The sequence below is a fragment of the Tachypleus tridentatus genome, chromosome 13, assembly GCF_004210375.1.
Source record: "Tachypleus tridentatus isolate NWPU-2018 chromosome 13, ASM421037v1, whole genome shotgun sequence".
Lineage (NCBI taxonomy): Eukaryota > Metazoa > Arthropoda > Merostomata > Xiphosura > Limulidae > Tachypleus > Tachypleus tridentatus.
In genome coordinates this window covers 41,364,096-41,391,545 of record NC_134837.1, presented here as the reverse complement: position 1 = coordinate 41,391,545, position 27,450 = coordinate 41,364,096, and the positions used below count along the sequence as shown (strand labels likewise).

The window sequence follows — 27,450 nt, the reverse complement described above, 5'->3', positions numbered from 1 at the left end:
AACTTCATTAGAGTCATTGGGTTTCGATAATTTTTAGATATGTTTATAGTGCAAAAACTTCTTTTGAAGCCATTGGGTTTGGATACTTTTTAGATATGTTTATCATGTCATGGCTTTGTTTGAAGTCATTAGGTGTGGACAATTTTCAGATATGTTTATAATACCCTAACGTCTTTTGAAGTCATTGGGTTTGGATAATTTATAGATATGTTTCTAATGTCGTAACTTCTTTGGGAGCCATTGTGTTTTGGTAAATTTTAGATATGTTTATAATGCCCTAACTTCTTTTCAAATCATTACGTTTGGATAATTTTTAGATATTTTTGTAATTTCCTAACTTCTTTTGAAGTTATTGGGTTTAGGTAATTTTAAACATATTTATAATGTACTAATCTCATTTGAGATCATAAGGATTGAATAGTTTTTAGATATGCTTATAATGTCCTAACTTCTTTCGAAGTCATTGGGTTTGGATAATTTTTAGATATGTTTATAACGCCGTAACTTTGTTTAAAGTCATTAGGTGTAGACGATTTTCAGATGTGTTTATAATGCTCTAACTTCTTTTAAAGTCATTACGTTTGGATAATTTTTAGATATGTTTGTTACTTCCTAACGTCTTTTGAAATCATTTGGTTTGGATAATTTTTAGATATGTTTATAATGCCCTGAGTTCTTTAAAAGTTATTGGGTTTGGATAATTTTTAGATATGTTAATAATGCCCTGAGTTCTTTAAAAGTCATTTGGTTTGGATAATTTTTATATATGTTTATAATGCCCTGAGTTCTTTAAAAGTTATTGGGTTTGGATAATTTTTAGATATGTTTATAACGCCGTAACTTTGTTTAAAGTCATTAGGTGTAGACGATTTTCAGATAAGTTTATAATGCTCTAACTTCTTTTAAAGTCATTACGTTTGGATAATTTTTAGATATGTTTGTTACTTCCTAACGTCTTTTGAAATCATTTGGTTTGGATAATTTTTAGATATGTTTATAATGCCCTGAGTTCTTTAAAAGTCATTGGGTTTGGATAATTTTTAGATATGTTTATAATGCCCTGAGTTCTTTAAAAGTTATTGGGTTTGGATAATTTTTAGATATGTTTATAATGCCGTATCTTCTTTTGAAGTTATTGGGCTTGAACAGTTTTTAGATATGTTTATAATGCTGAAACGTCTTTTGAAGTTATTTGGTATTGACAGTTTTTAGATATGTTTATGATGTCGTAACTTCTTTTGGAGTAATTGGGTTTTGATAATTTTTAGATTTGTTTATAAGGCTTTAACTTCTTTTGTGGTCCTTGGGTTTGGATAATGTTTACATATGTTAATAATACCCTAACTTCTTTTGAAATCATTGGGTTAGGATAATGTTTTGATATGTTTTTAATGTACTAACCTTTTTTGAAGAAAGTGGGTTTGGATAATTTTTAGATAGGCTTATAATGTCCTAGCTTCTTTTGAAGTCATTGGGTTTAGATAATTTATAAAGATGTTTATAATGTGATTACTGTTTCTTGAAGTCATTGGGTTTGGATAATGTTTATTTATGTTTATAATGTTCTAAATTTTTTGAAGTCACTGCGTTTGGATAATTTTTAGATATGTTTATAATGTTCTAAACTTTTTCGAAGTCATTGGGTTTAAATGATTTTTAGATATGTTTTTGGTGTTCTAATAATTTTTAGGGTCATTGGGTTTGGATAATTTTCATATATGTTTATAGTGTCCTAGCTCTTTTGAAGTTACTGGATTTAGATAATTTATAAACATGTTTATAATGTTCTAATTTCTTTTGAAGTCATTGAGTTTAGATAATTTTTAAATATTTTTAAATGCTTATAATGTCCTGATGTCTTGGCCCAGCATGGCCATGTTGGTGAAAACGCTCGATTGGTAATCGTAGGGTCGCAGGTTCGAATCCCCGTCATACTAAACACGCTCGCCCTTTCAGCCGTGTAGGCGTTATAATGTTACGGTCAATCTTGCTATTTGTTGGTAAAATAGTAGCCCAAGAGTGGGTGGTTATGACTAATTGCCTTTCCTCTAGTCTTACACTGCTAAATTAGGGAAGGCTAGCGCAGAAGCCCTCGTGGAGCTTTGCGTGAAATTACAAAAACAAACAAACCTAACTTGTTTTGAAGTCATTAGATTTTGATAATGCTTCATCATCATCATCTGCCACTCATTTTCTTAACGAACATAGAGCCGCAATCACTGCGGTTTCTTTAACAGGTTTTTTTTAAGTGAGTAGGTTGTTAGCCCACTGCACCTAGCCGTCCCTAATTTAGTAGTGTAAGACTAGAGGGAAGGCAGCTATTTCATCACCATCCACCACCAACTCTTGGGCTACACTTTCACCAACGAATAATGAGACTGACCATCACATTATAACGCCCCCACGGCTGAAAGGGCAAACATGTTTGGTGCGACCGTGATCCTCAGATTACGAGTCGCATGCCTTAACGCGCTCGGCCATGCCGGGCTTAATAATGTTTAGATATGTTTAATTATTTTAAGGCTCATATTTACATTTCAGTTGTCAACCACATAACTTTGATAATGTATTTACTTCTTGAGAAATATACTGGACATTTGTTTTAATTTGCTTTTTCTATCATTTGCTTTCTCAGTGGTCTTATAGAGCTCATTTTAGCTAATTTAGCTCATTTTATTTTGTAAGAACTTTGATATGAAAATCATGAAACCTAAGTTATAGTATGTCAACCATACGACAATGTACATGGCCATCTAAGCCATTTACTCCATATCAGAGTTCATTAGGATAGCTAGAGAACCACAAACATAGTATTGGTTTAAGGAATATTTGTATCATCAGTTACAGTGTGAAGGATATGGAGTGAGTGAATTATAATTATTAAGAATTCTATTTTTATTTGCAAATCAGGCTTTTGTTTTGGATAAGGATTAATAACACAATTTATTTATTTGATTTCTAACAACGATTTTAACTTTTGTGCTATTTTGTTTGAATTAACTTCACTGCCATTCAGGATGATTCTTTCTGTGAATATCTACATTGACGGGTTATCGATTCCTATATCCTACAGTTAAAACATTTTACTTTTTTATTTTTTATTTTGTTCTCCTCGCAAGCAGTTGCTAGGAAGTTAGGTGTAAGGTAACATTGGTTGAAGTTGCGAGAGCATGAGAAAAAGGCCATTTTTATTCATTCTCTAAGGAATTAGGCGATTAGAGTACACTAACTCATTGGAATAAACTGGTATAGCAGCCGCTTTTCAAAGTTCAGCATGTATGGAGACTCTAAGACCTATGAAAAAGACCGGGAGGTGTGAGTGAGAACAAATGAACGAAGAGAGGCGAAGGAAAAAACTGCCCGTAAGAAACGAAACTTATTCTTAAATCTTTGTGTTACTGATTAGCACTGACAAAAAAGGAGTGTGTTGTATTTACGCTAGTATGTGAATTCCTAATAACAATAACAAGTATAACCTAAATAAAGTTGATGTACATAAAAAGGGAAAGTGAAGGCATGGTATAACCATAACAGCAATGTTTTTGAAAACCTTTTTTAAAATATTTAATATTTTCCGTTTTCTTTTTCACTACCTAATATTGTTATATTTAGCGATTTTGTTAGCGTTTCCGTTTAATAACTGAATTAATTTGAGAACGTCAAAGTTTTTCTATAAGTTCTTATTTTACAGCTACTTCTACCAAGTCTAATAATGTAACTTCAGGAGTATTATTTTCATTTACATTTTACTTCATTAGTTTACTAATTAAAATTATCTAAGAATTACTCTTTAATGCGTCTTATATTACTAGTTTACTTGGTTTTGCGTGGGTGTTTTTCATATAGCAAAGCCACAAAGGGCTATCTGCTCAGCCCACCGAGGAGAACCGAACTGGTTTTGCGTAAGCTCGTTTTAAAATGCCGCCTCATAGTTGTTACTTATGCAAAAATACGCTGGCATGTTCATCTCTTTGTTCAGTTAGTAAGCAACTGTTTCATGGTCGTTTTAGGATTGTTTTTGTCAATACTACGTTCCTTAGCTATCCGAAGTTGGGAATTGAATTAATCTCAACTGTTAATTTTCCCTTTTATATCACTTTTCCTCTCAAGCAGTTGTTTATATTAAAATATGCCCGACCTGAAATACACACCGTTTACTCTATCTTATCTGGAAAACAGTTTCAATATCTTCAGAATTTGTTTACCTTCACAAAAGCTTTTACGTGCGGTTGAGTAGCACTTTCTTTCGAATTCTGGTTGTTGAATCTGGGAGGTACATTATCGGTCAGTGCCTTATAATAATTAAAATAAAATAATAGTGAAGTCAAATTTTTTCTCAGATCACAGACTCTTTAATTAGCCAAATGGTGAATATAATGAAGAGAGGTGTATATATACATATTTAATGTTGGAAATATTCGTCTATTTGATATCTTAGTAATAAAAGGGCAAAGTGTGACCGATATGGACTCTTTAATTAGCCTTCATCCGCTATTTATGAAAGAGTCTACGTCAGTTTCACGTCTGAAAACGGCGAGTCTATTGTGACAACAAAACTAAACCTACCACTCCACTTCACTAAGACAGACGTAGATGATAAAGTCGAATTTGTATGGAACTATTTTTGTCTTATGTCAAAATAAGATTTCGGTTACTGATGTATTCTCCCGTGAAAGCTAAAAAAAACAAAAGAAAAAGACATTTCTTGATTATAATTGTGTATGTGAATATAGCTCGTAATAATAATAACTCAAATTCTGTTAACGTTCTCAACATTTCGTCAGGTTCTCCAGTGAGTCGGTATATGTACTTACAGTGGTAAAATCTTGAGTGCTATTTGCTAGTAGGCGAAAGAGCAGGCAAGTGGAGCTTTGCGATAAATACAACAGTATTTATTTGGAGAAATGTAAGAAAATATATTGTGTAAACAACCAAGTTACTTTTATCAATCCATTATTTTATCGATATTATTTCAAAACAGCAGCAACTCGAATATTTTTAGTTTATTTTCAAGGGGTATTAGACACGATAATTACTGTTGTGTTGCCAACTTTCTATGCGATTAAGTGATAAATAACGAAACACATACAGACATGTTAAAACACCATCTTACGTACAGGGAAAATTTTAAATGAAATGTAATATATCACAACGTAATAACTCTAGGTAAAAAGAAAAACACGGGCTTTCAAAAGATAACAAAATTTTCTGTTTCGATATTTTCGCTAGAGCTGTGTGAAGGCATGCTTGTAGCATGCTTGTAGCAATAATTTTTAATTTAATTTTTGCAAAATCTATTTCAGAAGTCACTTGTAAGAAAATAAGACTTATTTATAAGGTTGATATTTATATTTTTTATAAAAATGTTAATTACATTTGTCAACTCTTCTATGAATAGGAAACGTTTGATAAAATAGTTATTGGTTATTTAATGAGGGACCACAACAGCACGGCAATAACAGAAAACATATTCATAATACGTTTTAGAATGGTTTCATTCCATTTTCTACATATAGATGCAAGGAACACAAACATACTTGAAGGATCACACTACACTTTGGAATGGTTTCATTCCATTTTAAGCAAGTAGATAAAAAGTATATAATTTAAAACTAACAAAATATTCCGTAAAATATTAAAGACTGAAATATAGCTTTAGCTATAGTAATATCACAGTTTTTGGAAGTAGGAATTAACAAACGTTATGTGACAAGTGAACTAATGTGTAGTGGAAACAAAGGGAGGTATTTCTTGATTATGTTGAGTACTGTTTATTGGGATACGTGAACAGTTATTTTTACATCATTCATCTTTGTCTATGTGTCTCTACGTTTTACAAGACATTGCACTTTGCTTACCACCGTTGGAGTAGTACTTGTTGCATTCTCTTCTCGATGGTCTTGGTGTCCAAAGATGATTCACATTTCCTTCTTTTCCAATGTCATTGTTCCTTACTTGGTTAGTGGTTAGTTTACGGACTTACAACGCAAAATTGAGGTATTCGATTACTCTTGGTTTGCAGAGTGCAAATAGACTTTTATGTAGTTTTACACTATCAGAATTAGCATGATGGTTAGAGTGTTCGGTCGCAGATTCGAGTAATCGTTAAACCGAATATACTCGACTTTCGTGTGTGGGGGAGTTATAATCTCACTAATTTTTGGTAAAAGAGTAACCCAAGAGCAGATGTTGGATGGTGATGACAACCTGTCTTTACTTTGGTCTTTTATTGCTATGTTATGGGCAAATATTTCTCGTGTTGCTTGGCGCGAAATTCAAACAAAAGCACTATCAGAAAAACAACATATATTTCCATAAAGCACAAGGGATATCCCTGTCTCGGAAATTCTTAATTATTGACCTGAAGACATCTTTACAACCTAAGTGTACGAATTTGATAAGACGAAAAGGGCTATTTCATACATTTCCCAAAACGATGAATTTTCGGTGGCATAACACTACATACGAAACACCAAACATTGTCAAATGGTAGCTATGACACAAGACATACCATCGCAAACTTCACATCATTTGTGACTGTCGAGTGAATTGTCGATTTAAATATTCAAAATTGTTTTAATGTGACATACCCTCTTCTTTATATAAATATTGTTGACGTAACTTTCCAAAGAATAGATAATTGAATGTCGGAAGATGCTTTTTTTAAAAACAATATATAGTATTTTAGGAAAATGGTTTAAGAGATATGAAAAACATAATGAAGTAGATAACAGCTTAAATGTTCAGATATAAACTTTTTAAATGATAATAAACTGCATTAGAAGTTCGAATTACATTGTGCATTGTTACAAATTAACTATGCTATTGCGAAGACTAAAATAAAATAATGTTTAACGTTGCTTGTGACTCTGTCATTACGATTTATGCTGTAGACTGAAGAACTTTAACTGTTTAAGTAATCATGTCTATTTATTACTATGCTTCTAGCACTAATTGGTTTGGATATTTATTTGAAAATTAACAATTTAACTTTCTACTCAATTTAAATATTTTAGTATTAACTTTCCGCTGAGAAACTTGCACCAAAATATAAAGTTTACTTTTAGCTCCCCCTGAGAAACGTGCATCAAGATATAAACTTTACTTTTAGCTCCCCCTGAGAAACGTGCACCAAGATATAAAGTTTACTTTTAGCTCCTCTCTGAGAAACTTGCACCAAAATATAAAGTTTACTTTTAACTCCCCCTAAGAAACGTGCACCAAGATATGAAGTTTACTTTTAGCTCCCCCTGAGAATCTTTCACCAAGATATGAAGTTTACTTTTAGCTCCCCTTGAGTCTCACCATTACGACTGTGTCCGTTATCTTGGTGCTGGTGGGAACCGTCTGTTTTATTCAGCGACGGAAGAGGCGAATGCAGTATGAGGAAGACCGGCGTATGGACCTAAATATCCACGTGTGGCCCTGTTGTTTCCGTTCTAGTGACCAGAAGATAAATGAAGACATTGAGCTTCGACAAGGAATGCCCTTAAGTTCTCGAAAAGTACTAATAAACCCAAACTACTGCAGCACCTCTGGTGATGTCACATCTAAAGGTATAGAGCTAACAGTTTAGGCACATCTACGAAATAAATTCTGCTCCATACGATAGATGGAATTTACATATACTCTCATAAGACTATGAAATAATTTAGGGAAAAGCGGGCCAGTATTATATCTTAAGAAGCCATATCGAATAACAGAATTTGGAAGCAATATTTATAATAAAAATAAATATGAATTCACTCAATAAATGTATAGGCATTACCACTGAACCACTTCTTGGTGGTGGGAGAGGAGGAGGTAAGATGACACAAAAGATTAAAACAAAATAAATTCAATTTTCAAATTTATTTAATAAAAAACTGAAGTTTTGTTAACATTATTTAGTTTATAAATGTAGGTTTTTCTTATTATACATTATTTATCTTAGAGACAGAATGGCAATTCTTTACTTGGTTGGTATTATCTCTTCGAAATATTTAAAGAAACTGTGTTTTTTTTGTAAAGATAGAAGCCCGGCATGGCCAGGTGGTTAAGGCTTTTGACTCGTAATCTGTAGGTTGCGGGTTCGAATCCCTGTCACACCAAACACGCTTGTCCTTTCAGCCGTGGAGGCGTTATAACGTGATGGTCAATCCTATTTTTAGTTGGGAAAAGAGTACCTCAAGATCAGACTGTGTGTGGTGATGACTAGCAGCCTTCCCTCTATCTTATACTGTTAAATTGTTCAAGAGATGACTGATGTTTTGATAGTCCAGATAGTGTGTTTTTGGACTTTAATACGTTGAGGATAAACAACACAGATTTGTTATCAATAATTCGCTAAATTGCCTCTAGTTTCATATGATATACTATATTATTTACTTACAACTTACGTTTATTTTGCTATTGTATTTTTTAAATGAAGAAATATTTTATACACTACATAATTAAGAAATAATGGTTCGATATAAAACTTATTTATCGACATTCTCTTTGTAACTTGAATAATATCAGTTTTGTTTATTACTGTTATCTGTAGAACTTCGTTACATAGCTCAAGAGAAGATAAGTTTCATTCAAGTTCTCGGTGAAGGAGCCTTTGGGCGTGTATACTTAGGAACAGTGGACTACTTGACGCGGGAAGAGCCCACCACAATGGTTGCTGTGAAAACCCTAAAAGACATAGACCACGAGGAAGCTTGGGTAAACTTTACTCGTGAAGCTCAATTACTGGCGAATCTAAATCACGACAATATCGTTCGTTTCTATGGTGTATCGGTAGACGGTGACCCTCTAATGATGGTGTTCGAGTATATGGAACTTGGCGACTTGAATAATTTTTTGAGGTAATAAAGAGCATTTTTTTCATTTAATTCTACATGAAATTGGGTCAGAATGCTTTCATTATTTGTGGTGACACGTAGACCATTTTTTAAAGTTTGAATCATAAGCTCACTACAGAAATGATTATAATGAATTATGTTGAGTCGAAAGTGAAATTTCTTGAACAATGTTTTTTCAACTGAACTGTAGTGTTTTACGAGCTTTTAGCTGGTCAATTGGGACTTCTTAAATAATTTAGTGCTAATTAGATCTATTATATGTTTGTATAATTTTTAGAATACTCGATAGGAGGAAGGGTTACTCTCATGCCCACAATTGTCCACGAACAATTCACGGGAGAAGCCCGGCATGGCCAAGCGCGTTAAGGCGTTCGACTCGTAATCCGAGGGTCGCGGGTTCGAATCCCTGTCGCACCAAACATGCTCGCCCTTTCAGTCGTGGGGGCGTTATAATATGACGATCAATCCCACTATTCGTTGGTTAAAGAGTAGCCCAAGAGTTGGCGGTGGGTGGTAATGACTAGCTGTCTTCCCTCTAGTCTTACGCTGCTAAATTAGGAACGGCTAGCGCAGATAGCCCTCGAGTAGCTTTGCGCGAAATTCAAAAAAACAAACAAAACAATTCAGGGGAGAAAAACTTGTTCGAAGTTTTGTTTAATGACTCAGTTCTCACTCCTACTCTTTATTAAATGTAAGTTTTTTGGAGATGCCGATACTACTGGAATTGCCTACGTTTTAGATTATACTTTTCGTAGTATTTTGAAGTTGGATAATTTCATGCGCGATGATTAACACGTCATATACAGATACAAAGAAAAAAAGAAATAGCTGGACAATTCTATGTTATCAAAATATTTTTAAGCCTAAAAGTAACAGGCTAAGATAAATCTTGAAAAAATAGCGGTTGATCAAAAAATGAACGAAAACTTTTTTAAATTTTAATTTTTTCTTCACTTTTTGTAATCATAACCACCCTCATATTTGCTTACTGTAATATATGTGTGCGTGTGAAACATAATTATTAAACGAATCTAAATCATGTGACGAGCATACTATCTATTGTTCAATGTATGATAGTTTAATGGGCCGGTATGGCCAAGCGTGTAAAGGCGTGCGACTCCTAATCTGAGGGTCGCGAGTTCGCATCTCCGTCGCGCCACACATGCTCGCCCTTTCCGCCGTGGGGGTATTATAATGTGACGGTCAATCCCACTATTCGTTGGTAAAAGAATAGCCCAAGAGATGGCGGTGGGTGGTAATGACTAGCTGTCTTCCCTCTAGTCTTACACTGCTAAATTAGGGACGGCTAGCACAGATAGCCCTCGAGTAGCTTTGCGCGAAATTCAAAAACCAAAAGTTTAATTTTTATATGCCGAATAGTGTACATCGAATGTGCTTTAAAAATGAGTTTTTATTTATAGTTTTGTTTCGTAGGTAATGAAACATAGTGAAACATACTTTTATAATAATAGCACTATATTGCTCACCAGCATAAAAACGCGAAATCTATTTCCCAAGGCTAGAAATATCTCCTTACGTTTATATAACAAACGAATTGATTTTATTTATGTAGTGTTTTTCCTATCAGTATACTGGTTTACTTGCAATCTGAGGGTCGTGGGTTCAAATCCCCGTCACACCAAACATGCTCATCCTTTAAACCGTGGGAGTGTTATAATGTTACAGTCAATCCCATTATTTGTTTGTTAAAAAGTAGCCCAAGAGTTGGTTGTGGGTGGTGATGACTAACTGCCTTTTCTCTAGTTTTACATTGCTAAATTAGTGACGATAAGCGCAGATAGTCCTCGTGTAGCTTTGCGCGAAATTCAAATACAGACAGAACAAGTATGCGAGGGCTGTTCAAACAATACGCGGACTGACGTCATAAAACAAAATATACTTTATTTAGAAGTTACAGGCCTGGGACCCCTTCAAAGTACTCTCCTCCCCAACGCACACACTTATCCCAACGGTGTTTCCACTTGTTGAAACAGTCCTGGTACGCTTCTTTTGTAATCTCCTCCAGCTCCTTTGTCGCATTTGCCTTAATCTCGGGAATCGTCTCAAATCTTCTTCCTTTCAAGGGTCTTTTGAGTTTGGGGAACAAGAAAAAATCGCAAGGAGCAAGATCAGGTGAGTAGGGGGGGTGGGGAAGAACAGTGATCGAGTGTTTGGCCAAAAACTCACGAGTTCTGAGACACAAATTTTGCAGCAACGCGGTGCATCTTCAATTTTTCGGTCAAAATCTCGTATCAAGATCCAACTGATATCCCATACTCTTCAGCAAGCTTCCTGACAGTCAGACGTCAATTTGCCCGCACCAGGGTGTTGATTTTGTCGACGTGTGGGTCGTCAGTTGACGTGGAAGGACGTCCAGGACGCTCATCATCTTCAATGGACTGTCGACCATCCTTAAAACGTTTATGCCACTTGAAACATGCCGTACGCTTCATAGCAGCATCACCGTAAGCCGTGTTAAGCATAGCAAAAGTTTCAGTCGCAGATTTTCCAAGTTTAACACAAAATTTCACAGCAAGTCGTTGCTCCTTCAGGCCATTCATTCTGAAATCCGCCAAACGAAAAAATCGCACTTCACTTAAAACCGCGTAGCTAATACACAAATGAAGATATCTGCAATCGGAAAATGGCGTCGTAATCAGCTGATCTGTGCAAACCTAGCGACACCAAGCGGATTCCCCTGCAACCAACTGGAGCCGCGCAATTCAAACAGTCCGCGTATTTTTTGAACAGACCTCGTACTTGTAACTTTGAGTTTTTCGTAATTATACAGATACCTTTAACCGAATACATTTTGGCAGGTTGAAATAATTGAAGGTCAACTTGTGCAGCAATAATTTGTTGTCCGGGCGTTTTCATTTCGGTTAGGGAAATACACTGAGAGTGAGAAATTAGTGGACAACATTGTAGTTAGGTAACTGTTTCTGACTTTAATGCTTACCACTAAATACAAGTAAATACGTTTCCTTTATTCGTTGGTTTGTTTATTATGTTTTGGTTTAGATGCATATTTTGACGTTTTAGAAACAGAAGTCCTGACGTAGTGGTATACGATTCCCATGGAAACCCCCACGAAACACTGTCATGTTCACAGCTTCTTCTTATTTCTATCCAAGTTGCAAGAGGAATGGAATATTTAGCGTCTCAGCATTTTATTCATCGAGATTTGGCGACTAGAAACTGCCTTATTGGAGGCCCTCTGGTAGTAAAGATAGGCGACTTTGGGATGTCACGTGACGTTTACACCACTGATTACTACAGGGTTAGTTCAGCGTTCTTAGTTAATTTGTTTTTGCTTTTTCTAATAATGTTTTAAATGACAAATTTATTTAATTTGAAAAGTATATATATATATATATATACAATTTAATAAGGAATATTGATTATACGCTTGTTTTTCCTTGTCAATAACAGATTCAGTATATTAATTAAGTCACTAGAAATATATTTCAAACTTAGTAAAATAATTTTGATATTTCCAGACACATAGTCAAATCTAGGCATATTGATCATGTATTACACTATGTAATACAAATTTTGTTCCTGGATAATATGTGTTATTTCTTAATTGCTTATGTTGTAAAAGTACAGAAAATAGCCATTATTCTCTTCAAACTTTGCTTTTGTGACTTGGATAATGAAATTTAATATTATCCTATTTTTTATGTAAAAACGGACAAATTTGCACATTTTTATTCATATAAGGTCTGAATAAAACAACCTAAAACTATTTTATATGTATGCATGTTAAAGGAAAATTAATAATGCATAGTTTAATTTTATAACGTATGAATGTGTTTTGAATTTTACGCAAAGCTACTCGAAAGCCATCTGCGCTAGTCGTCCCTAATTTAGCAGTGTAAGACTAGAGAGAAGGCAGCTAGTCATCACCACCCACCGCCAACTCTTACATGTATTTTTCCTCAAGTTATACAAAAATGTTTAGAAGTGAGTAGTTTTTCGAGATTTGCGACTGTAATGTAAATCACTTTCACGTATCAGCCCCTAAATATAGTCTCAGCATTGTTAGACCAAGATCCCTGATCAAGTCATTGAGGTCTCTTTGGTTGTGGTAGTATGGGTTTCTCTCATCAGCTGCACCTCTGAAATTGTAATCTGGATCTTCAACGTCTACCTCTTCTTCTGATTGCTGCTTTCTTCTGAAGATGGCTACTTTCTCTCTGGTGGAGTAGGTACAGAAAGCTCAGGGCAGTGTGGCACTGGGGTGATGGATGATGGAAGGTCCGGATACATAATAGCAGATGCATTCTTGTCAGTCCGACGTTTGGAAGGGTCCACCTTGCAGAAGTAGTAATTGCTGGAGTGATCAGTGGGTTCACGCCAAATTCATGGAATAGCGAACTTCATGGCTCTCTTTTCCCCTCTGTACCATCCTGCAAAAGAGCAAAATAAAATTGTTATTATGAAGAATAAATTTATTTCATCCACAACTAATGTGTAAGAGGTTCATGCAAAATATTTTACATGTAATATTTTTTTCTATACTGTTAGAAATGAAATAAGGTGCCCAGGGTTTGTCTTGATCCCCAACAGACATGCGGAAATATACCTTGTAGGCTTCACACATTTTAGCAGATGCTGTCACAGAGTATTTTTTCATTCTTGTCTTGATAAGACAACATAGCAGAATGCGTCTGGAGAATGCTTGCAGCTTCTTGATGCCATCTCTGATAAAATCAGATAGGTCTATGTGTTCACTTAAGCAGCTAGAAGTAAACTGAAGTGGTGAGCCCCTGTATATATATTACTATGGAAAGTTCTAGAAAATTTTGAAAGGTTTTGAAAATTCTCAAAAGTTCTACAACATTCTATAAAATTCTTGAAACTTCTTGTAAGTTCGAGAAAATTCTCTATCAACAACTCAGCACTGAATCTAACTGGAATGTTCTGAAAAATGGGTAAATTTGAAAATTTCATTACCCATGTCACAAAAGCAAAGTTTGAAGAGAAAAATAGGTATTTTCCTTTTACTTTAGGCATAAGCAATTGGGAAATAATACTTTCTGCCCAGGAACAAGAAAAAGTAAAAATTTTGTTATATAGTGTAATTTTTTAGCTATTATATATAATAAGCTAATTTTGTGTCACAAACCTATACGAATCAATTGCATTTGATTTGATTTAATAACTCTGCTATTAAAATTTAAATCAGTTTCAAGTTTTAAGCTTCTTACTGGAACAGTGATATGTCTGCAGACTTGTATTACTAAACACCGGATTTTGATGTGGTGGGTAGAGCACAGATAACCCTTTGTGTAGTTTTATGCATAAAAAACAAACAAACAAACATTTTTTTTTGATTTATTGGCCCTCTTAAAACATTTTCGCCCCACTCCCATCGAGTGGAAACCAAGCTACGCCACTGGATATTTCACTCAGACAAGATATATTTTCAAGATACTCGAGTATATTCTACAAACGTGTGAAAAGAGTGCATTTAGCTTATTGTGTAGTCTGGCGCCAAAATTGCAGCTTCTCTGTTCGAATATGAAAATTAAAATAGTTCTAGAAAACGCGCCTATTTACCCCAAACTGGTAATTTTTGTAGAAAAACAAGTGTTGCAGATATTTAATAATAAATGTTTGAAATGTTACTTTTAAAAATAAAATTCCGAAAAAATCTAAAACGATAATTTGTCACAACCTTCTGAAACGATAACTTGTCACAATCTTCTAAAACGATAACTTGTCTAAAACGAGGACCCTGTAACGGTTCTTCTTTTCATCTTACACCTTTACAGAAAGCAAAATAATAGTTACTTTTTAGGACTTTAAAACACGTGCACCTAACAGCGACATTATATTAGACAAAAAGGTCTATAGACATACTTTATAATTTAATTTCACTTTTAGTTAATTATATTATAACGCATTCTTTGCCGTATTTATTGATTGATTTCGTGCATGTGTGAATGTGGGCGTAGTACTTTTTGAGACGTGTGAAAATCTCGTCATTTACGTGACAATGTGTGAGTTGAGATTTTTTAACGATTTGCGGTGAATAATTTATATGACATGATTATTGTATTCGCTAAAACACCGGAAAAAATAGGAAACTGAATAAAAATTGTTAGGTACGAGAATACAATTATGTCTGTGAAGTGAAGTGATAAATGGCTTCAAACTAATCTTCTAACTAAAAAAAATATATATATTTTTTGCTACGTAATCCTGAGGCTTAATAAATGTTTGTGTGATTAATCTGAGGGTCTGGTAATCTGAGGGTCATGGGTTCAAATACCTGTCACACCAAGCATGCTCGCCCTTCAGCCGTGGGGTCGTTATAATATGACGGTTAATCCCACTATTCGTTAGTAAAAGAGTAGCTCAAGAATTGGCGGTGGGTGGTGATGGCTAGTTGCCTTCACTGTAGTCTTACACTGCTAAATTAAGGACGGCTAGCGCAGATAGCCCTCGTGTAGCTTTGCACGAAATTCAAAAACTTATCACCTGAAAATATTCAGTGAACTACATTAAAGTATTCAAAGCGTATATTTTCTAACTGTCATTTATACTGATATCAAACTACGTTCAAACATTATGAATAAATCTTATTTTATTCTATCTTGACTATAATATAAACCTAATGCTTTTAGAAGTAGTGTGAGGAACTGACATGTCAAATTATTTTAATGTAATTAGACAATTAAAAAAGGTTTTGTTCTTATGGTTATTCCGCAAATTTATTGCTGAAAACGAACTGTTTTTGACTGAAATTCGATCCTGGTCAGCTATAGCATTCATTAACGTCATTTGATAGATTGTGTAGACAGAGCTCGATGAATGGAAGGTAACTGCCTATTGTATTTGCGGTCCATTCAACTAAGTTACTAACGTTCTCAGAGTGCAACTCTTTTTCTTTTCGGTTCTCTATGGTGAACTTGTTCCACGATATTACACGTGTTATTGCACTAGAGGATATAAGTTCGCAACCTGATGTACCAAGTTATTGTTTTGAAATAAGTTTGTAAGATAAAGTTAATACTACTATCAATCAGCTTCAGTAGCATTCACCAGCTGTGAACATTTCTGTCCCAGCAGGATGAGGGCTTTCAGGAGTTATCCACTTTCTAAATCCCAGAAGACCTTGACCACTTACTGTCATTACAGGTTTCTTATAAACCAATTAGTAGTTCAGTTGCTTTGCTTAGAGGAACCTAACATAAAGCTGTTTCTGTAATCACATTTATCTTCATAAATGCAAGTCCGAGAAAGGATTAGGTACTTATCTTATCATTGAAGACATGAAAAGAAAAGTTAGAAACATAAAGTTGTATTTATTTCCAACATATTGGGCCGACAGACATTCCATCTGAATCACTAAATCCGGTATTATATCTTTACTATCCTATGAAGTAACAAAATTGCTGCTGCAGGGAAGAGATGGGTTAGGTGGGGTATATTTTCACTTAAAAACACTATGATTGTTACTTACAGAGGATGCTTACGTAAAAAATAATAAAGAAGGCCGTTGTTTTAAATGTGGCACTTTTTCATTCAATATATATGAATCAGAGTTTAAAGTTATGTTTGTTTTGCAAAGGTACACGAGGGCTATCTACGACAGTCGTTCCTAATTTAGCAGTATAACACTAGAGGGAAAGCAGCTAGTGAAATCATCCACTGCCAACTTTTGCTTTACTATTTTACTGACGAATAATGAGATTGATCGCACATTATAACGCCCCCACGTCTGAAAGAGCGAGAATGTTTGGTGAGACGAAGATTTGAACGTGCGACCTCATGATTGCGAATAGAGCGCCCTAACCACCTGGCCAAGTCGGGCCCCCAGTTTAAGTAGTTGCTTTCCACGTGTTAGAATATGCTGTATTTTTAGTAATACGAAACAAAACAAAAACAGATGTCTAGGAGGCAGAAAAAATTATATGGGTACCATAAGCTATTATAAAAATCACTACTTATTATTTAGCCAAATGGGATGACTATGACTTGGAATTACCCTTAATTTCGAAATTAAAATGCAACAAATAAAAGTTCGTTTAATGCCATCTATTCTTTTGTCTTCACACTTATAATCATAATGCTGATATTAATACATGTGTGTGTGTGTATACAGGAGTGAAGCAAGCATTTCTAATAAGAGGGGCTAGTCTTTCACCAAATAATGAAACTTTTTGAAAACAATCCAGGTTGCAGAGTCACCTTAGACTGTGCAAAAAACAATGTACATAATTAGGAGTAGTGGTTTTATTTGAAACAATCATGTACATCAGGCTGTTAACTTTAGTCCATTGGAAAGAGGTTATTTTAGTCCTTTTAACACATACCTTTGGATACCCTTTGCATGTTTGTATATATGCATGTAGATTTTGAAGCTACTTAACAACTACAACCGAATGCGCATGCTTCAAATGTTCACATTACACTCAACTGATACACTAATGAGACAGCATTTTATTTAATCCTCTTTAATTATAATTCAGATACACTAGATGTAATGGTACATATTGTGTTAATAAAGGTAATTTTATCTTTAACAAATTCAGTAAGTGTTATCGCGTAACCACGTGTCGTAATTTATTTGGGGATTAGAGATTTTATGTGAACGTTAAATACCATTACCTTTGTTTCAAAAAGTGTTACCAACCTTATGTATTAGAACGAATAGAACTATTTATCAGTCAATTTTACAGCTGCAATAAAGATAATAATTTTGGTTAGGTTTAATGTAAGAACGAAAGCTTTTGTAACATGTTAAGTTTTACAGATCTGTTAAACACGAAGTTATAAAGTTAACAATAAGCATACTTTGCTTCTGTTACATGAAACAGAAGATCCAGATACTTGTTCTGATGCTAATTTTGTAAGATGTCTATATTATTACACTACTTTCAACACTTCAATAAGACTAAAAACAATATCACGGGGACATCATAAAATTATCTGTCTTGTTCTGAGACGAAAACATTCAAGTTTGTTTTCTTGTTTTAGCCTAAAGGGCCCTGCTTGGCCAGGTGGTTAGGGCACTCGACTCGTAATTTGAGAGGCGCGGGTTCGAATCTCCGTCATACCAAACATGCTCGCCCTTTAAGCCGTGAGGCCGTTATAATGTGACGGTTAATCCCACTATTCGTTGGTAAAAGGGTAGCCCAAGAGTTGGCGGTGGGTGATGATGAATAGTTACCTTCCCTCTAGTCTTAGATAGCCCTCGTGTAGCTTTGCGCGAAATTCAAAAACAAACAATTTAACCTAAAGTTTCACAGTGGGTCATCTGCGTTCTGTCTACCACGGAGAGTCAAGCTCTAGATTTTAGCGTTGCAAGTTCGCAAGTTATCGTTGACCCATCAAGGGGACAAACATTAAGAACAAATAGCAGGAAGAAAAAGAGAATTAATAACATTGCGTTGTGTTTCTAAATGGCTTTTATAAGTACATGTTCATATTAAGATAACACATTTTAATGATCATATAAAAACGTTACTAACAACACTATGTATAAATATATATATAAAACACCGTAAGAGTTGCACATTATATTATGTTCATTACCTTTTTTGATTCAATATATCCTCTTTTTATGATGGTTTAGAAATGAGATTTTTAAAGTTTCCAATTTGTGTAACATCCATGTATGATGAGAAACCGCTAACGAATCCAGTTCCAATGAATCAGGGGATTCATTTGGACTAGTTTACAGTACTTCTGCGCCACTCCAAATGTATTGTTTATAAATTTTTAAAGGAGGAAATACGACTAAAGAAAATGGCATTAACTTAGATGATGCTATCGAATCGTCACTCATTAGAGAACCAAATTTAATAACATCAACTAGATTAAATGATGATACAGTATTGGATGTTTTATCATCTTTACAGTACACTTTCCATAATATATCACAAAATATCGTTAAGAAATCGACCGGAAGCAGTAGAGATTCGTCCAAACAAAGAGAAGACCATCAACCGTCAGTCAAACCATTTTCCAACCCACCTTCTGATGATCCTAAAGCACCAGCAGTTTAATACAGAAAATAATACCAGAACATAATTTTCTCTGTCGGAAAATTTTAGGGAACCTTCGTAATTATATAATTGAACCTAATTTACCTTCTCAGGACAAGAACGGTTTATATAATTAAATATTAACAATAAGATAAAAGTAAATTATTGGTAGTTTTAGTGAAGAACACTTACGAGTAAAAGATGAGTCATCAAAATAAATATTTAAAATTACACAAAGGCACTACTAAGACACTTTTAAATGAATTCAAGAAAGTCACATGTTACTTCTCGGCTAATAAACAAATAGTTTGAGACATTAATTCTATAGCCGTTCTAAAGAGCATAAGTTTGCTTTAGAATTCCAAACGGAAAGTTTATCAATAAATTTGGATAGGCTGAGTTACCTGTTACTGGAGTTAGTCTACGTTCATGCCAAAAACATATATCATTTTGTTGAACAATTACGTAATAACTTGAAACCCCTTACGGACAATTATATTTTATTTTCTTAGAATTTTGCTCAATTATATCCCAATATTCCGATTGAAGAAAATGTAGCTAGTGGTGTGTGTGTTTTCATGTAGCAAAGCCACATCGGGCGATTTGCTGAGTCTATCAAGGGGAATCTAACCCCTGGTTTTAGCGTTGAAAATCCATAGACTTCCCGCTGTACCAGCGAGGGACGTTGCTAGGGTTACGACATTGACAAGATAAAACAGAAACGAATGAGAAGATATTAATATTTCAATTGATCCGTTAGTCTTAGCTCCAAGGTTTGTAATAAGTAATTGATATTTAAGATTCAATTGCAAATTTCATAAACAAATTAAAAATATAGCTACGAGGAACAGAGTACCATTTGTAGAAGATGTACGAATGTTTTGTTTGAGTAAACTTTCCTGTCACGTGTCCTATATAATATGCTTTGAGTTGGAAAGAGTGAATCTGTGGAAGGATGTTTCTTGATCAAAAAATTAAAGAATTCGTTTCCATAGAGCAAAATAAACCTTTAATGAACAAATATAAATATTAGCCTCTAGGGTAGAGATATTTCTTGCATTCCTAATATGTAATATGCTTGGGTTTTGAAGAATTCCTTATACATTTTTACAATGGTTAAAATGTATGTTTGAACATTGTAATGTAAGTGTATTAAATGTCAGGATAGAATTACAGAGATATTTATAAATACACTTACAGATACAAGTATGAACAAGTATTCGATATACATAACGTGTCGTTTTCTAAATTCTATGATTTATCAGTTCATCTTTTAATCTATACATTTTGTTTATTTACCACGCTTGGCATGACTTGGTGGTTAGGGTGTCATCACCACCCACCGCTCCTCATTTATGATTACCAACTGGGCCAGTGTAAAAAAGGTCTTGGTTTACAACAATACTGGCCAGCCTCAAACTAATTGGGATTAATTTCGCAAAGGAGATAAAAATTTATTTACCATTGTTACTTTGTTTCGGCTTTTTAAATAGGGAAATGTTTGATTTTATTTTTAGTATGATCTGAACCTTTTAGATATGTGTAATAATGTTCAATTAACTGATGACGTTGTTCCAGTTTGGTTTCAGTTAAATTAGCGAACTAGCAGGTTATCTATCGACAGCTTCTAACGAAGATGCAGTATCATTGTTTAGTTAATATAGATACATTCTGATAATGGAGTTTGTTGTTTTGCTTATATTAATATTAATGCACTCAAGTTTGTTTTAAAAGAAGTAAAAAATAACTTGTATAATTGTTTACTTACAAAACAAGAGACGTTAGTAACGTATGAATTATTTACTTACAAAACAAGAGAGGTTAGTAACGTGTGAATTGTTTACTTACAAAACAAGAGAGGTGAGTAACGTGTGAATTGTTTACTGACGTAAAAAGAGAGGTTAGTAACATGTTTACTGGACCTATTTGGGTTTCCAGTAAGAATAACATTAATAACATTTCGACAAATAGCTTATGTGTCAATAAGCTACTTCAGATGACGCCATTCACCCTTATTTGTATATACGTCTTTTAACATATGTTGATAATGTTTTCTTTATAAAATTTGTATTTTACATATAAAACACTGCCACGAATTTTCTTTTTTTTTTAGTTATTTCTGTTTTCTTCTTTGTTTTTCAAACTGTGTTTTCAAATTTTCTCAGGTGGGGAAAAACACAATGTTACCAATCAGGTGGATGCCCCCTGAAAGTATACTGCATCGGAAATTCACTGCAGAATCGGACATCTGGAGTTTTGGAGTACTTCTGTGGGAAGTTTTCACATATGGACGACAACCATGGTATGAACTCTCCAACCATGAGGTTAGTTTGTAACATAACTCCTCAATCTCTTTTAGTGATGGTAATTAAATAATATTGTTTTATACTAAAGGATTTGATTTATTTTCTTTTTTTATAAATATATTGACGGTTTTTCGTGTGCTCGTGAATACCTGGTTTGTAAAAACCGTAAAGAAACAAAATAATGTGAAATATTAGTGCGTTTCGCTCATAAAATATGCAAATACAAACCATTTTTTTTCTGTTTATTAAGGCAGAAAGGGAAAAATCGTATTTGTTTAAAACAAACTATTTCTTCATATGTTTCACAATCTGCTAAAAAGGAGGTTAAAAAGATAAACAGACGACATTCTCTGAAATGTAATAATTATGGTATATTACTGTATTGTGGACACTTTAGTTTGTTTTATTACAACAGTTATATAGAGGTCGAGTACATAATGTTGAAACGATTTGGGAGCCTTAACATATCGGTACAATTCACATCACTATGTCTGATCAGGTTATATATGACGATCGTACATTTTGACCATAGCTCTGCACCATAATTTATATTGTAAAAAGCTCTATCGTAAATCCGTCATGTCCAAACCACACTACACCTCCCTAATTGGTTCCGTAATCAATTAATGTATAGGAACTACAGTTTTCTAGCGCTCGTTCCAACAATTCAATCCTACCAAAGTTCATAAGAGCTGTATCCGGCGACTAATCGGTAGGTTGTATAGAATAGCATGGATAACTGTTTCATTTTTTCGCTGCTTGTGGTATATAATGGCTGAGCGGATACGAAATGGAAGTAACTTGTTTCATTTTTCTAGACGAAAATCCTCCTTGATTAGGTTATGTCTGAATAAATGGACTGTTCTTGCCTGCCATCTTTGTGTTGTGAAATCTCCGCAGCATGTTGCCTGTCACGGCTTGTTGCAGATTTCTTTATGGATGATTATGGACTTTACTTTAGTACTTGTTCCTTCGTGATTCCAGTTCCAGTATTTGTTGCTCATGGCGTGGAGTTCTGCAGTCAGATTTCTCTCCCTGTGAGGAGAAGTTACGAATTAGGGACGGTGGCAGACAGTCTTACTTTTTCCATAAAAAGACAAACAAGATTAATTTTGATTAGTTTTACGAAGTGTTACTATATATGATATACGCGAAACATCAAATGTGTTAAATTTTGTAATTATTGGTTTTAAGTTATATATACAATTGTTTTATGTGTTGTTGGCAATTATCATACACATTTCTGTTACAGTAATTTCGTTGGCTTTTAAAACATATTTTCAGTTGCTGTTTTTCTATTTTAAAGATGTTAAAATTTGAGAGAAATAGAGTAGCTGAAAAGTAGCAACTAAAGGTATGAAACTTCTTTAAGGCAAAAGTCGTAGTTTTATATTTTATTCTTTGATATTCTTCCTGAATTAAATTTTTAAAGCTGTATATGTGTACATATATATATGTACACATATAGAATTCCTGTTGGATTTTTATGTTACAACGACACTTATGACAGGGTAAAAACTAATTTGAAAGCTACTGGTATAAAAAATTCATATGCATTAGTTAGCCAGCAATTTTTTTGCTGCAAGAACTTCGAAGAGGAAATTATATTCTGGAAAGATTTCCAGTCATTAAACTATTTATATTTTATCAGGATAATTATATCTTTGTCCAAGAAACAGATGCATTGTTTAGTGGTTAGCTATTTTAATTAATATTTTTTTACTATCAATTTAATTTAATATTCAGGTAGTCCAACATGTGACCGCCGGACGTCGTCTTGCCAAGCCTAGCGCATGCCCACAAGAGGTATATCATTTGATGCTTGGATGTTGGGCTCATCAACCGGAAGAGAGATTACAAATGAATGCCATCCACAAACACCTAGCAGTTGTAATAAATAATGAATTGGAATACTTAGAAGTTATCGAGTAGAATACTGGAACGTAACTGTGACTTTAAAATTACTGTCAGTGCTCAAGCAGATATCTTGTATATTCTTTCTAATGGTAAAACTTTGGATTTGTTTATTTGAACTTTCAACAATTAATTTGATTTTAAAATATATATTTTCCCAATCTGATATCAGTCACATCTATCGGGCAAATATCTCAACAAATCTTTATTTATGGAAATAATTGTTTATTATTAAAAAAGGTCTATGTACGTATTCGAGTATTGGTCCGACAGAGAAGGAGATAAAAAAGAACTATATAAGCATTAATTGACTGTAAGCCATTGCTTTATCGTTTCTTGTGACAATGTTTTCTTAGGCCTTTAAAACAAAATAAAAATAACTTTTATTACGGGTTTGTAAACTTTCCTGCAATGTTACTTTTTAAACAAAGATCATACGCATAGAAAATATAATAAACAACGTCTCAAATGGTTCACTTAAATTTATTTTAACTGTGTAACTTAAAAATCGCCCCGTTAAAGGAATGATTCTTAAAACGAAACGGAATCAATATTAATTACACACAAACTTTTGATTAATACTTTCTTTTTACAGTTCATTAACATTTATATGGTGAACAGGTGCTTATTTTGTTCCTCGGAATTGTATCTTGCTTAACAAGCAAAACCAAGTATTCCAAAAAACTAAAAAAACTAGTCACTATTGTACGTTCAGAAAAAATAGGTGTCAATATAATGTGTTACTTATTGTAAGATACTTTTCCTCCGTTTCGGAAATCAAAGGCTCTCTTGTGAATCACAGAGGTCTTCAGTTTAGCTATCAAGATTTTTCATTGTCCTCATTAAGTTCTATAGCAGCCACCAGGGGAAACGTTTTGTGGAGGTTGGCAAGATCAGAAAAACTGACGCTAGTGTTAATGGCTCTGAAAACATATACTTAGACCGTCATCATGTCTGGATGACCTTCTGAATAGATTGCAGCTACGCTTGGTAGGTTGGCCCCCGCTAGTACAGCGGCATGCCTTTGGATTTATAAAGCTAAAATCAGGGGTTCGATTTCCCTCGGTGGGCTCAGTAGACAGCCCGATGTGGCTTTGCTATAAGAAAACACACACACCCTTGGTAGAAGGCAGTTTGAGTCCACTTGCTAAGTTTGTTCCTGGTAACTTTAAAACTGCAGGAGGAGCTTTAGAAACAAACACTATAAATTAGTGTGGGACTTAATATTGAATATGTCCTTTTAATTATTTATTTACCCCTTTTTTTCTAAATCAAGTCTAAATATCTGTAGTTGAAAAAGAGTTCATTTGAGCAGTAAACATAGCAAAGTACAAATTTTAATATTGATACAAATATTGAAGATAAATTAGATGCTATTATTTAACGTGAAAAGGATATTAACATCTGTTGTTAAGTGTTCATACAGAATGCTCATTATAGCTTAACAATCTCTGCAGGATAGTTGTAGGATTAAAATTATCGTTTTCACCTTTGTAGTTTAAGACCTGTAAAATTACTCTAAGAGTGTATGTTATTTAAAAAAGTAAGAAAGGAAATTTCAACTAATTTCTGTGAATATTGAATGTTGTTAGTTTTCAGAACTGCATATGTTTATGGTATATATATATTTATATATAAACTATTCTTCCGGCCTGTAACTTCGTGTGTACGTGTTGCTGATGAGTTGTGCCCCTTATGACGTTAGCAATGTTCATTCAGTGGTGGCACATTTTGTGTTCTAAGCGTGCTGCTTAAAAGCAATGTTGTAAAGATTTAGAATTGAGAATTATCGTATTATATTTCTGAAGTACGTAATATATATATATATATATATGTGTGTGTGTAAAGATATATACGTATATGTTAGAAAATATAATTTGTTTAAATTGGGTATATAGTTGGTAGTTGAAGTTTGGAGATATTTACGTCTTCGCCCAGCCAGCTAATAAAAGAAGAGGACGGGCTTTATTATATCAATAGTGTACATTAAGCGAAAGTAAAGATAGGCTTGGTCAGATTTAGCTGACCGTTAAATCCGTTCCTGGTCATCGGGTATCGAGATGATTTTAGTCACACATACAAATAATAAAATCTTGTTGTTTTTGTTGGAGGAAGGAAGTATCTGTTGTATATTTTGTCAGTTGAAATTTGTACTAACCATACCTGTGTAACTTTACTGAATAAATATTCTTCGTAATAAATGGCTGAACTGAGTTTAAATACAAAACCACAAAAGTACGAGCACTGATAAATACAACATGGTGTTTGTCTGTCTTCGCTTCGAAAACTGTGTTGAAAATATGTTTGTCTAGTTCTAAGAATATTACTGTAGCTATCGACGCTCCCCGCTAGTACAGCGGTAAATCTACGGATTTATAACGCTAAAATCAGGGGTTCGATACCCTTCGGTGGGCTCAGCACATAGCCTGATGTGGATTTGTTATAAGAAAAACACACACGCACTCTAGTAGCTATTGAAACGTTTGTTCCAACTGTGTTCGTCTTATTTACGGAAGAATTTATTTCACTCTATGAAATAAGTATGTAAACATTATCAGTATATATAACAATTTTTGTTTGGTTGTTGTTTGATGTCGCTTACAGTTTCCTATTTGTCGTATAAGCAAAAATCAAATTACAGTGATATACTCTGATGTGATTTGTTTATCAATATGAAAATAGGCGAAAAATCTCACAAATATCTTTTTCTTGTAAAATTTCAGAATCTAAATTGTGTATAGTGAAAAAGTACAACTTGAATATTTAATATGGATCGTTATCACATCAAAAAATTTTCAGCACATGGTTTTAGAGTTAATATTTAATCTGAACTAAATTAATTATGTATTCTATCTTTAATGTGCTGTAGCCACTCTCGAGGTGGATCCCTGTACGTGGTTAGGGGATCTCCCAGGGAAGGTTCTGTATTTTCAGTTTACACTCTCTGGCATTTGAACATCCTCCCGCGCGTTTGCTATACATTGTGATCCGCAAAGGGGATGTGAAGATCTCGATCGTTGAGGAGTCTAACCCCAACACACTACTTTGGCCTCAAATTTCTGTAAAGAGGTTGTATTGGGGTGCTTCTCCCCCAAAGCCAATCGGCTGTTCCTGTTGGGCTAAGGTCAACAGATTAATAATGTTGGACATTATCAACGGGTGTTGTGGACATTCTGTTTGATGTTGGTGTTTGAGTATAGTGCTCAAGAAACCCTAGCGTTGTTGTAATGTCTTTGCTTGGCATTATAGTACGTCCTCTAGTAGGAGTCCATGGTGAGTAGGGTCAGTGGGCACCGAATCATTTTCTGTTTAATATGGGTACTCCAATTCTTGAATAAAAGAATAAATTACTGAAACCAACTTACAGGTAAACAGCCATGTATAGACGACTATATTGCACAGTCACCACCAGATTCTGTATTTCAGTTTTTAGTCCTTTTTTATCTGACAAACCTTTAAGTCAAATGTCTCCCTTTTTTATTAAGAAGGGATTAGAGGAGCTTATTGCCTCTTCCAAGCAGTCAAGAAGCTACGTTCTGGGAACATCTACCACAAAACACAGTGAATTCCTCTTGAATTCGAAGTTTATTAAGGATATACCCATTAAGGCTACTCTCTTGCTATTTTGAAGTCATCATAATGGGTAATTGCTGATGTGGATTTGAAAAAAAAACCCTGAGTCAGAGATCCTCGCTGCTTTCTCCAACCACGAAGTTTCTACAATGAGAAGCATCTCCACTAATAAGGATGGAATTATGCTGCCTACCATTGTTCTAATTTTGACGTTTACATCACCATGCCCACGCTCCACTGTCAAGGTGGGTTATCTAAACTCTAAAGTATGACCATATGTTTCCAGCCTTCTCAAATGTTTACAGTGTCAGCAATTCAATCATTCGACGGCATTTTGTTATGGTTCTGTGACATTTAATCGTTGCAGTGGCAAAGACCACAACGCCTACGAGTTCAAACTGGACACTTACTGTGTCAATTGTTCACACTCTTTTTACTTTCGTTCTTGCCCTATGTGAGTGGAGGAGAAAGACGTACAATATTTTAAAACAGTTAACAACATCTTTTACCCGGAGGACCAGAAGTTATTGTTCCCAACTCCATCTCAGACATATCATCCTGCAAACAGATCTTTCATTGTCTCTAACAGAGCCATTTTGAAACACATTAAGAGTATTTTGCCCTCTATTGATCAGCAAGTTAACAAATCAACGTCTTACTCCTGTTTCTGTTCCAGCCATTCCTCTCAGTGACTGCCCTTGTCCACTTCCTTTGGCCCTGGCTTCGTTTGTGCCCTCAATTGTTGGAATCTGCATCTGCTGACAGAGATCTGCCCACTTGACCCAGGGCAGGATCCATGAAAGTTTGACACACTTCATTCTAATAAAG

General features: G+C 34.3%; 1 protein-coding gene across 1 annotated transcript in view; it reads left to right on the top strand.

Moving 5' to 3' along the window:
- Nucleotides 1–25,211, top strand: part of LOC143238980 (NT-3 growth factor receptor-like) — a 72,100-nt gene extending 46,889 nt beyond the window's left edge. The window contains exons 10-14 of the mRNA XM_076479669.1: nucleotides 7,289–7,556; nucleotides 8,525–8,831; nucleotides 11,871–12,108; nucleotides 20,995–21,153; nucleotides 22,882–25,211. Coding sequence (XP_076335784.1) covers nucleotides 7,289–7,556; nucleotides 8,525–8,831; nucleotides 11,871–12,108; nucleotides 20,995–21,153; nucleotides 22,882–23,067 — 1,158 coding nt within the window. The 3' untranslated portion in view covers nucleotides 23,068–25,211. The remainder of the gene's footprint in view (nucleotides 1–7,288; nucleotides 7,557–8,524; nucleotides 8,832–11,870; nucleotides 12,109–20,994; nucleotides 21,154–22,881) is intronic.
- The last annotated feature ends 2,239 nt before the right edge of the window (nucleotides 25,212–27,450 follow it).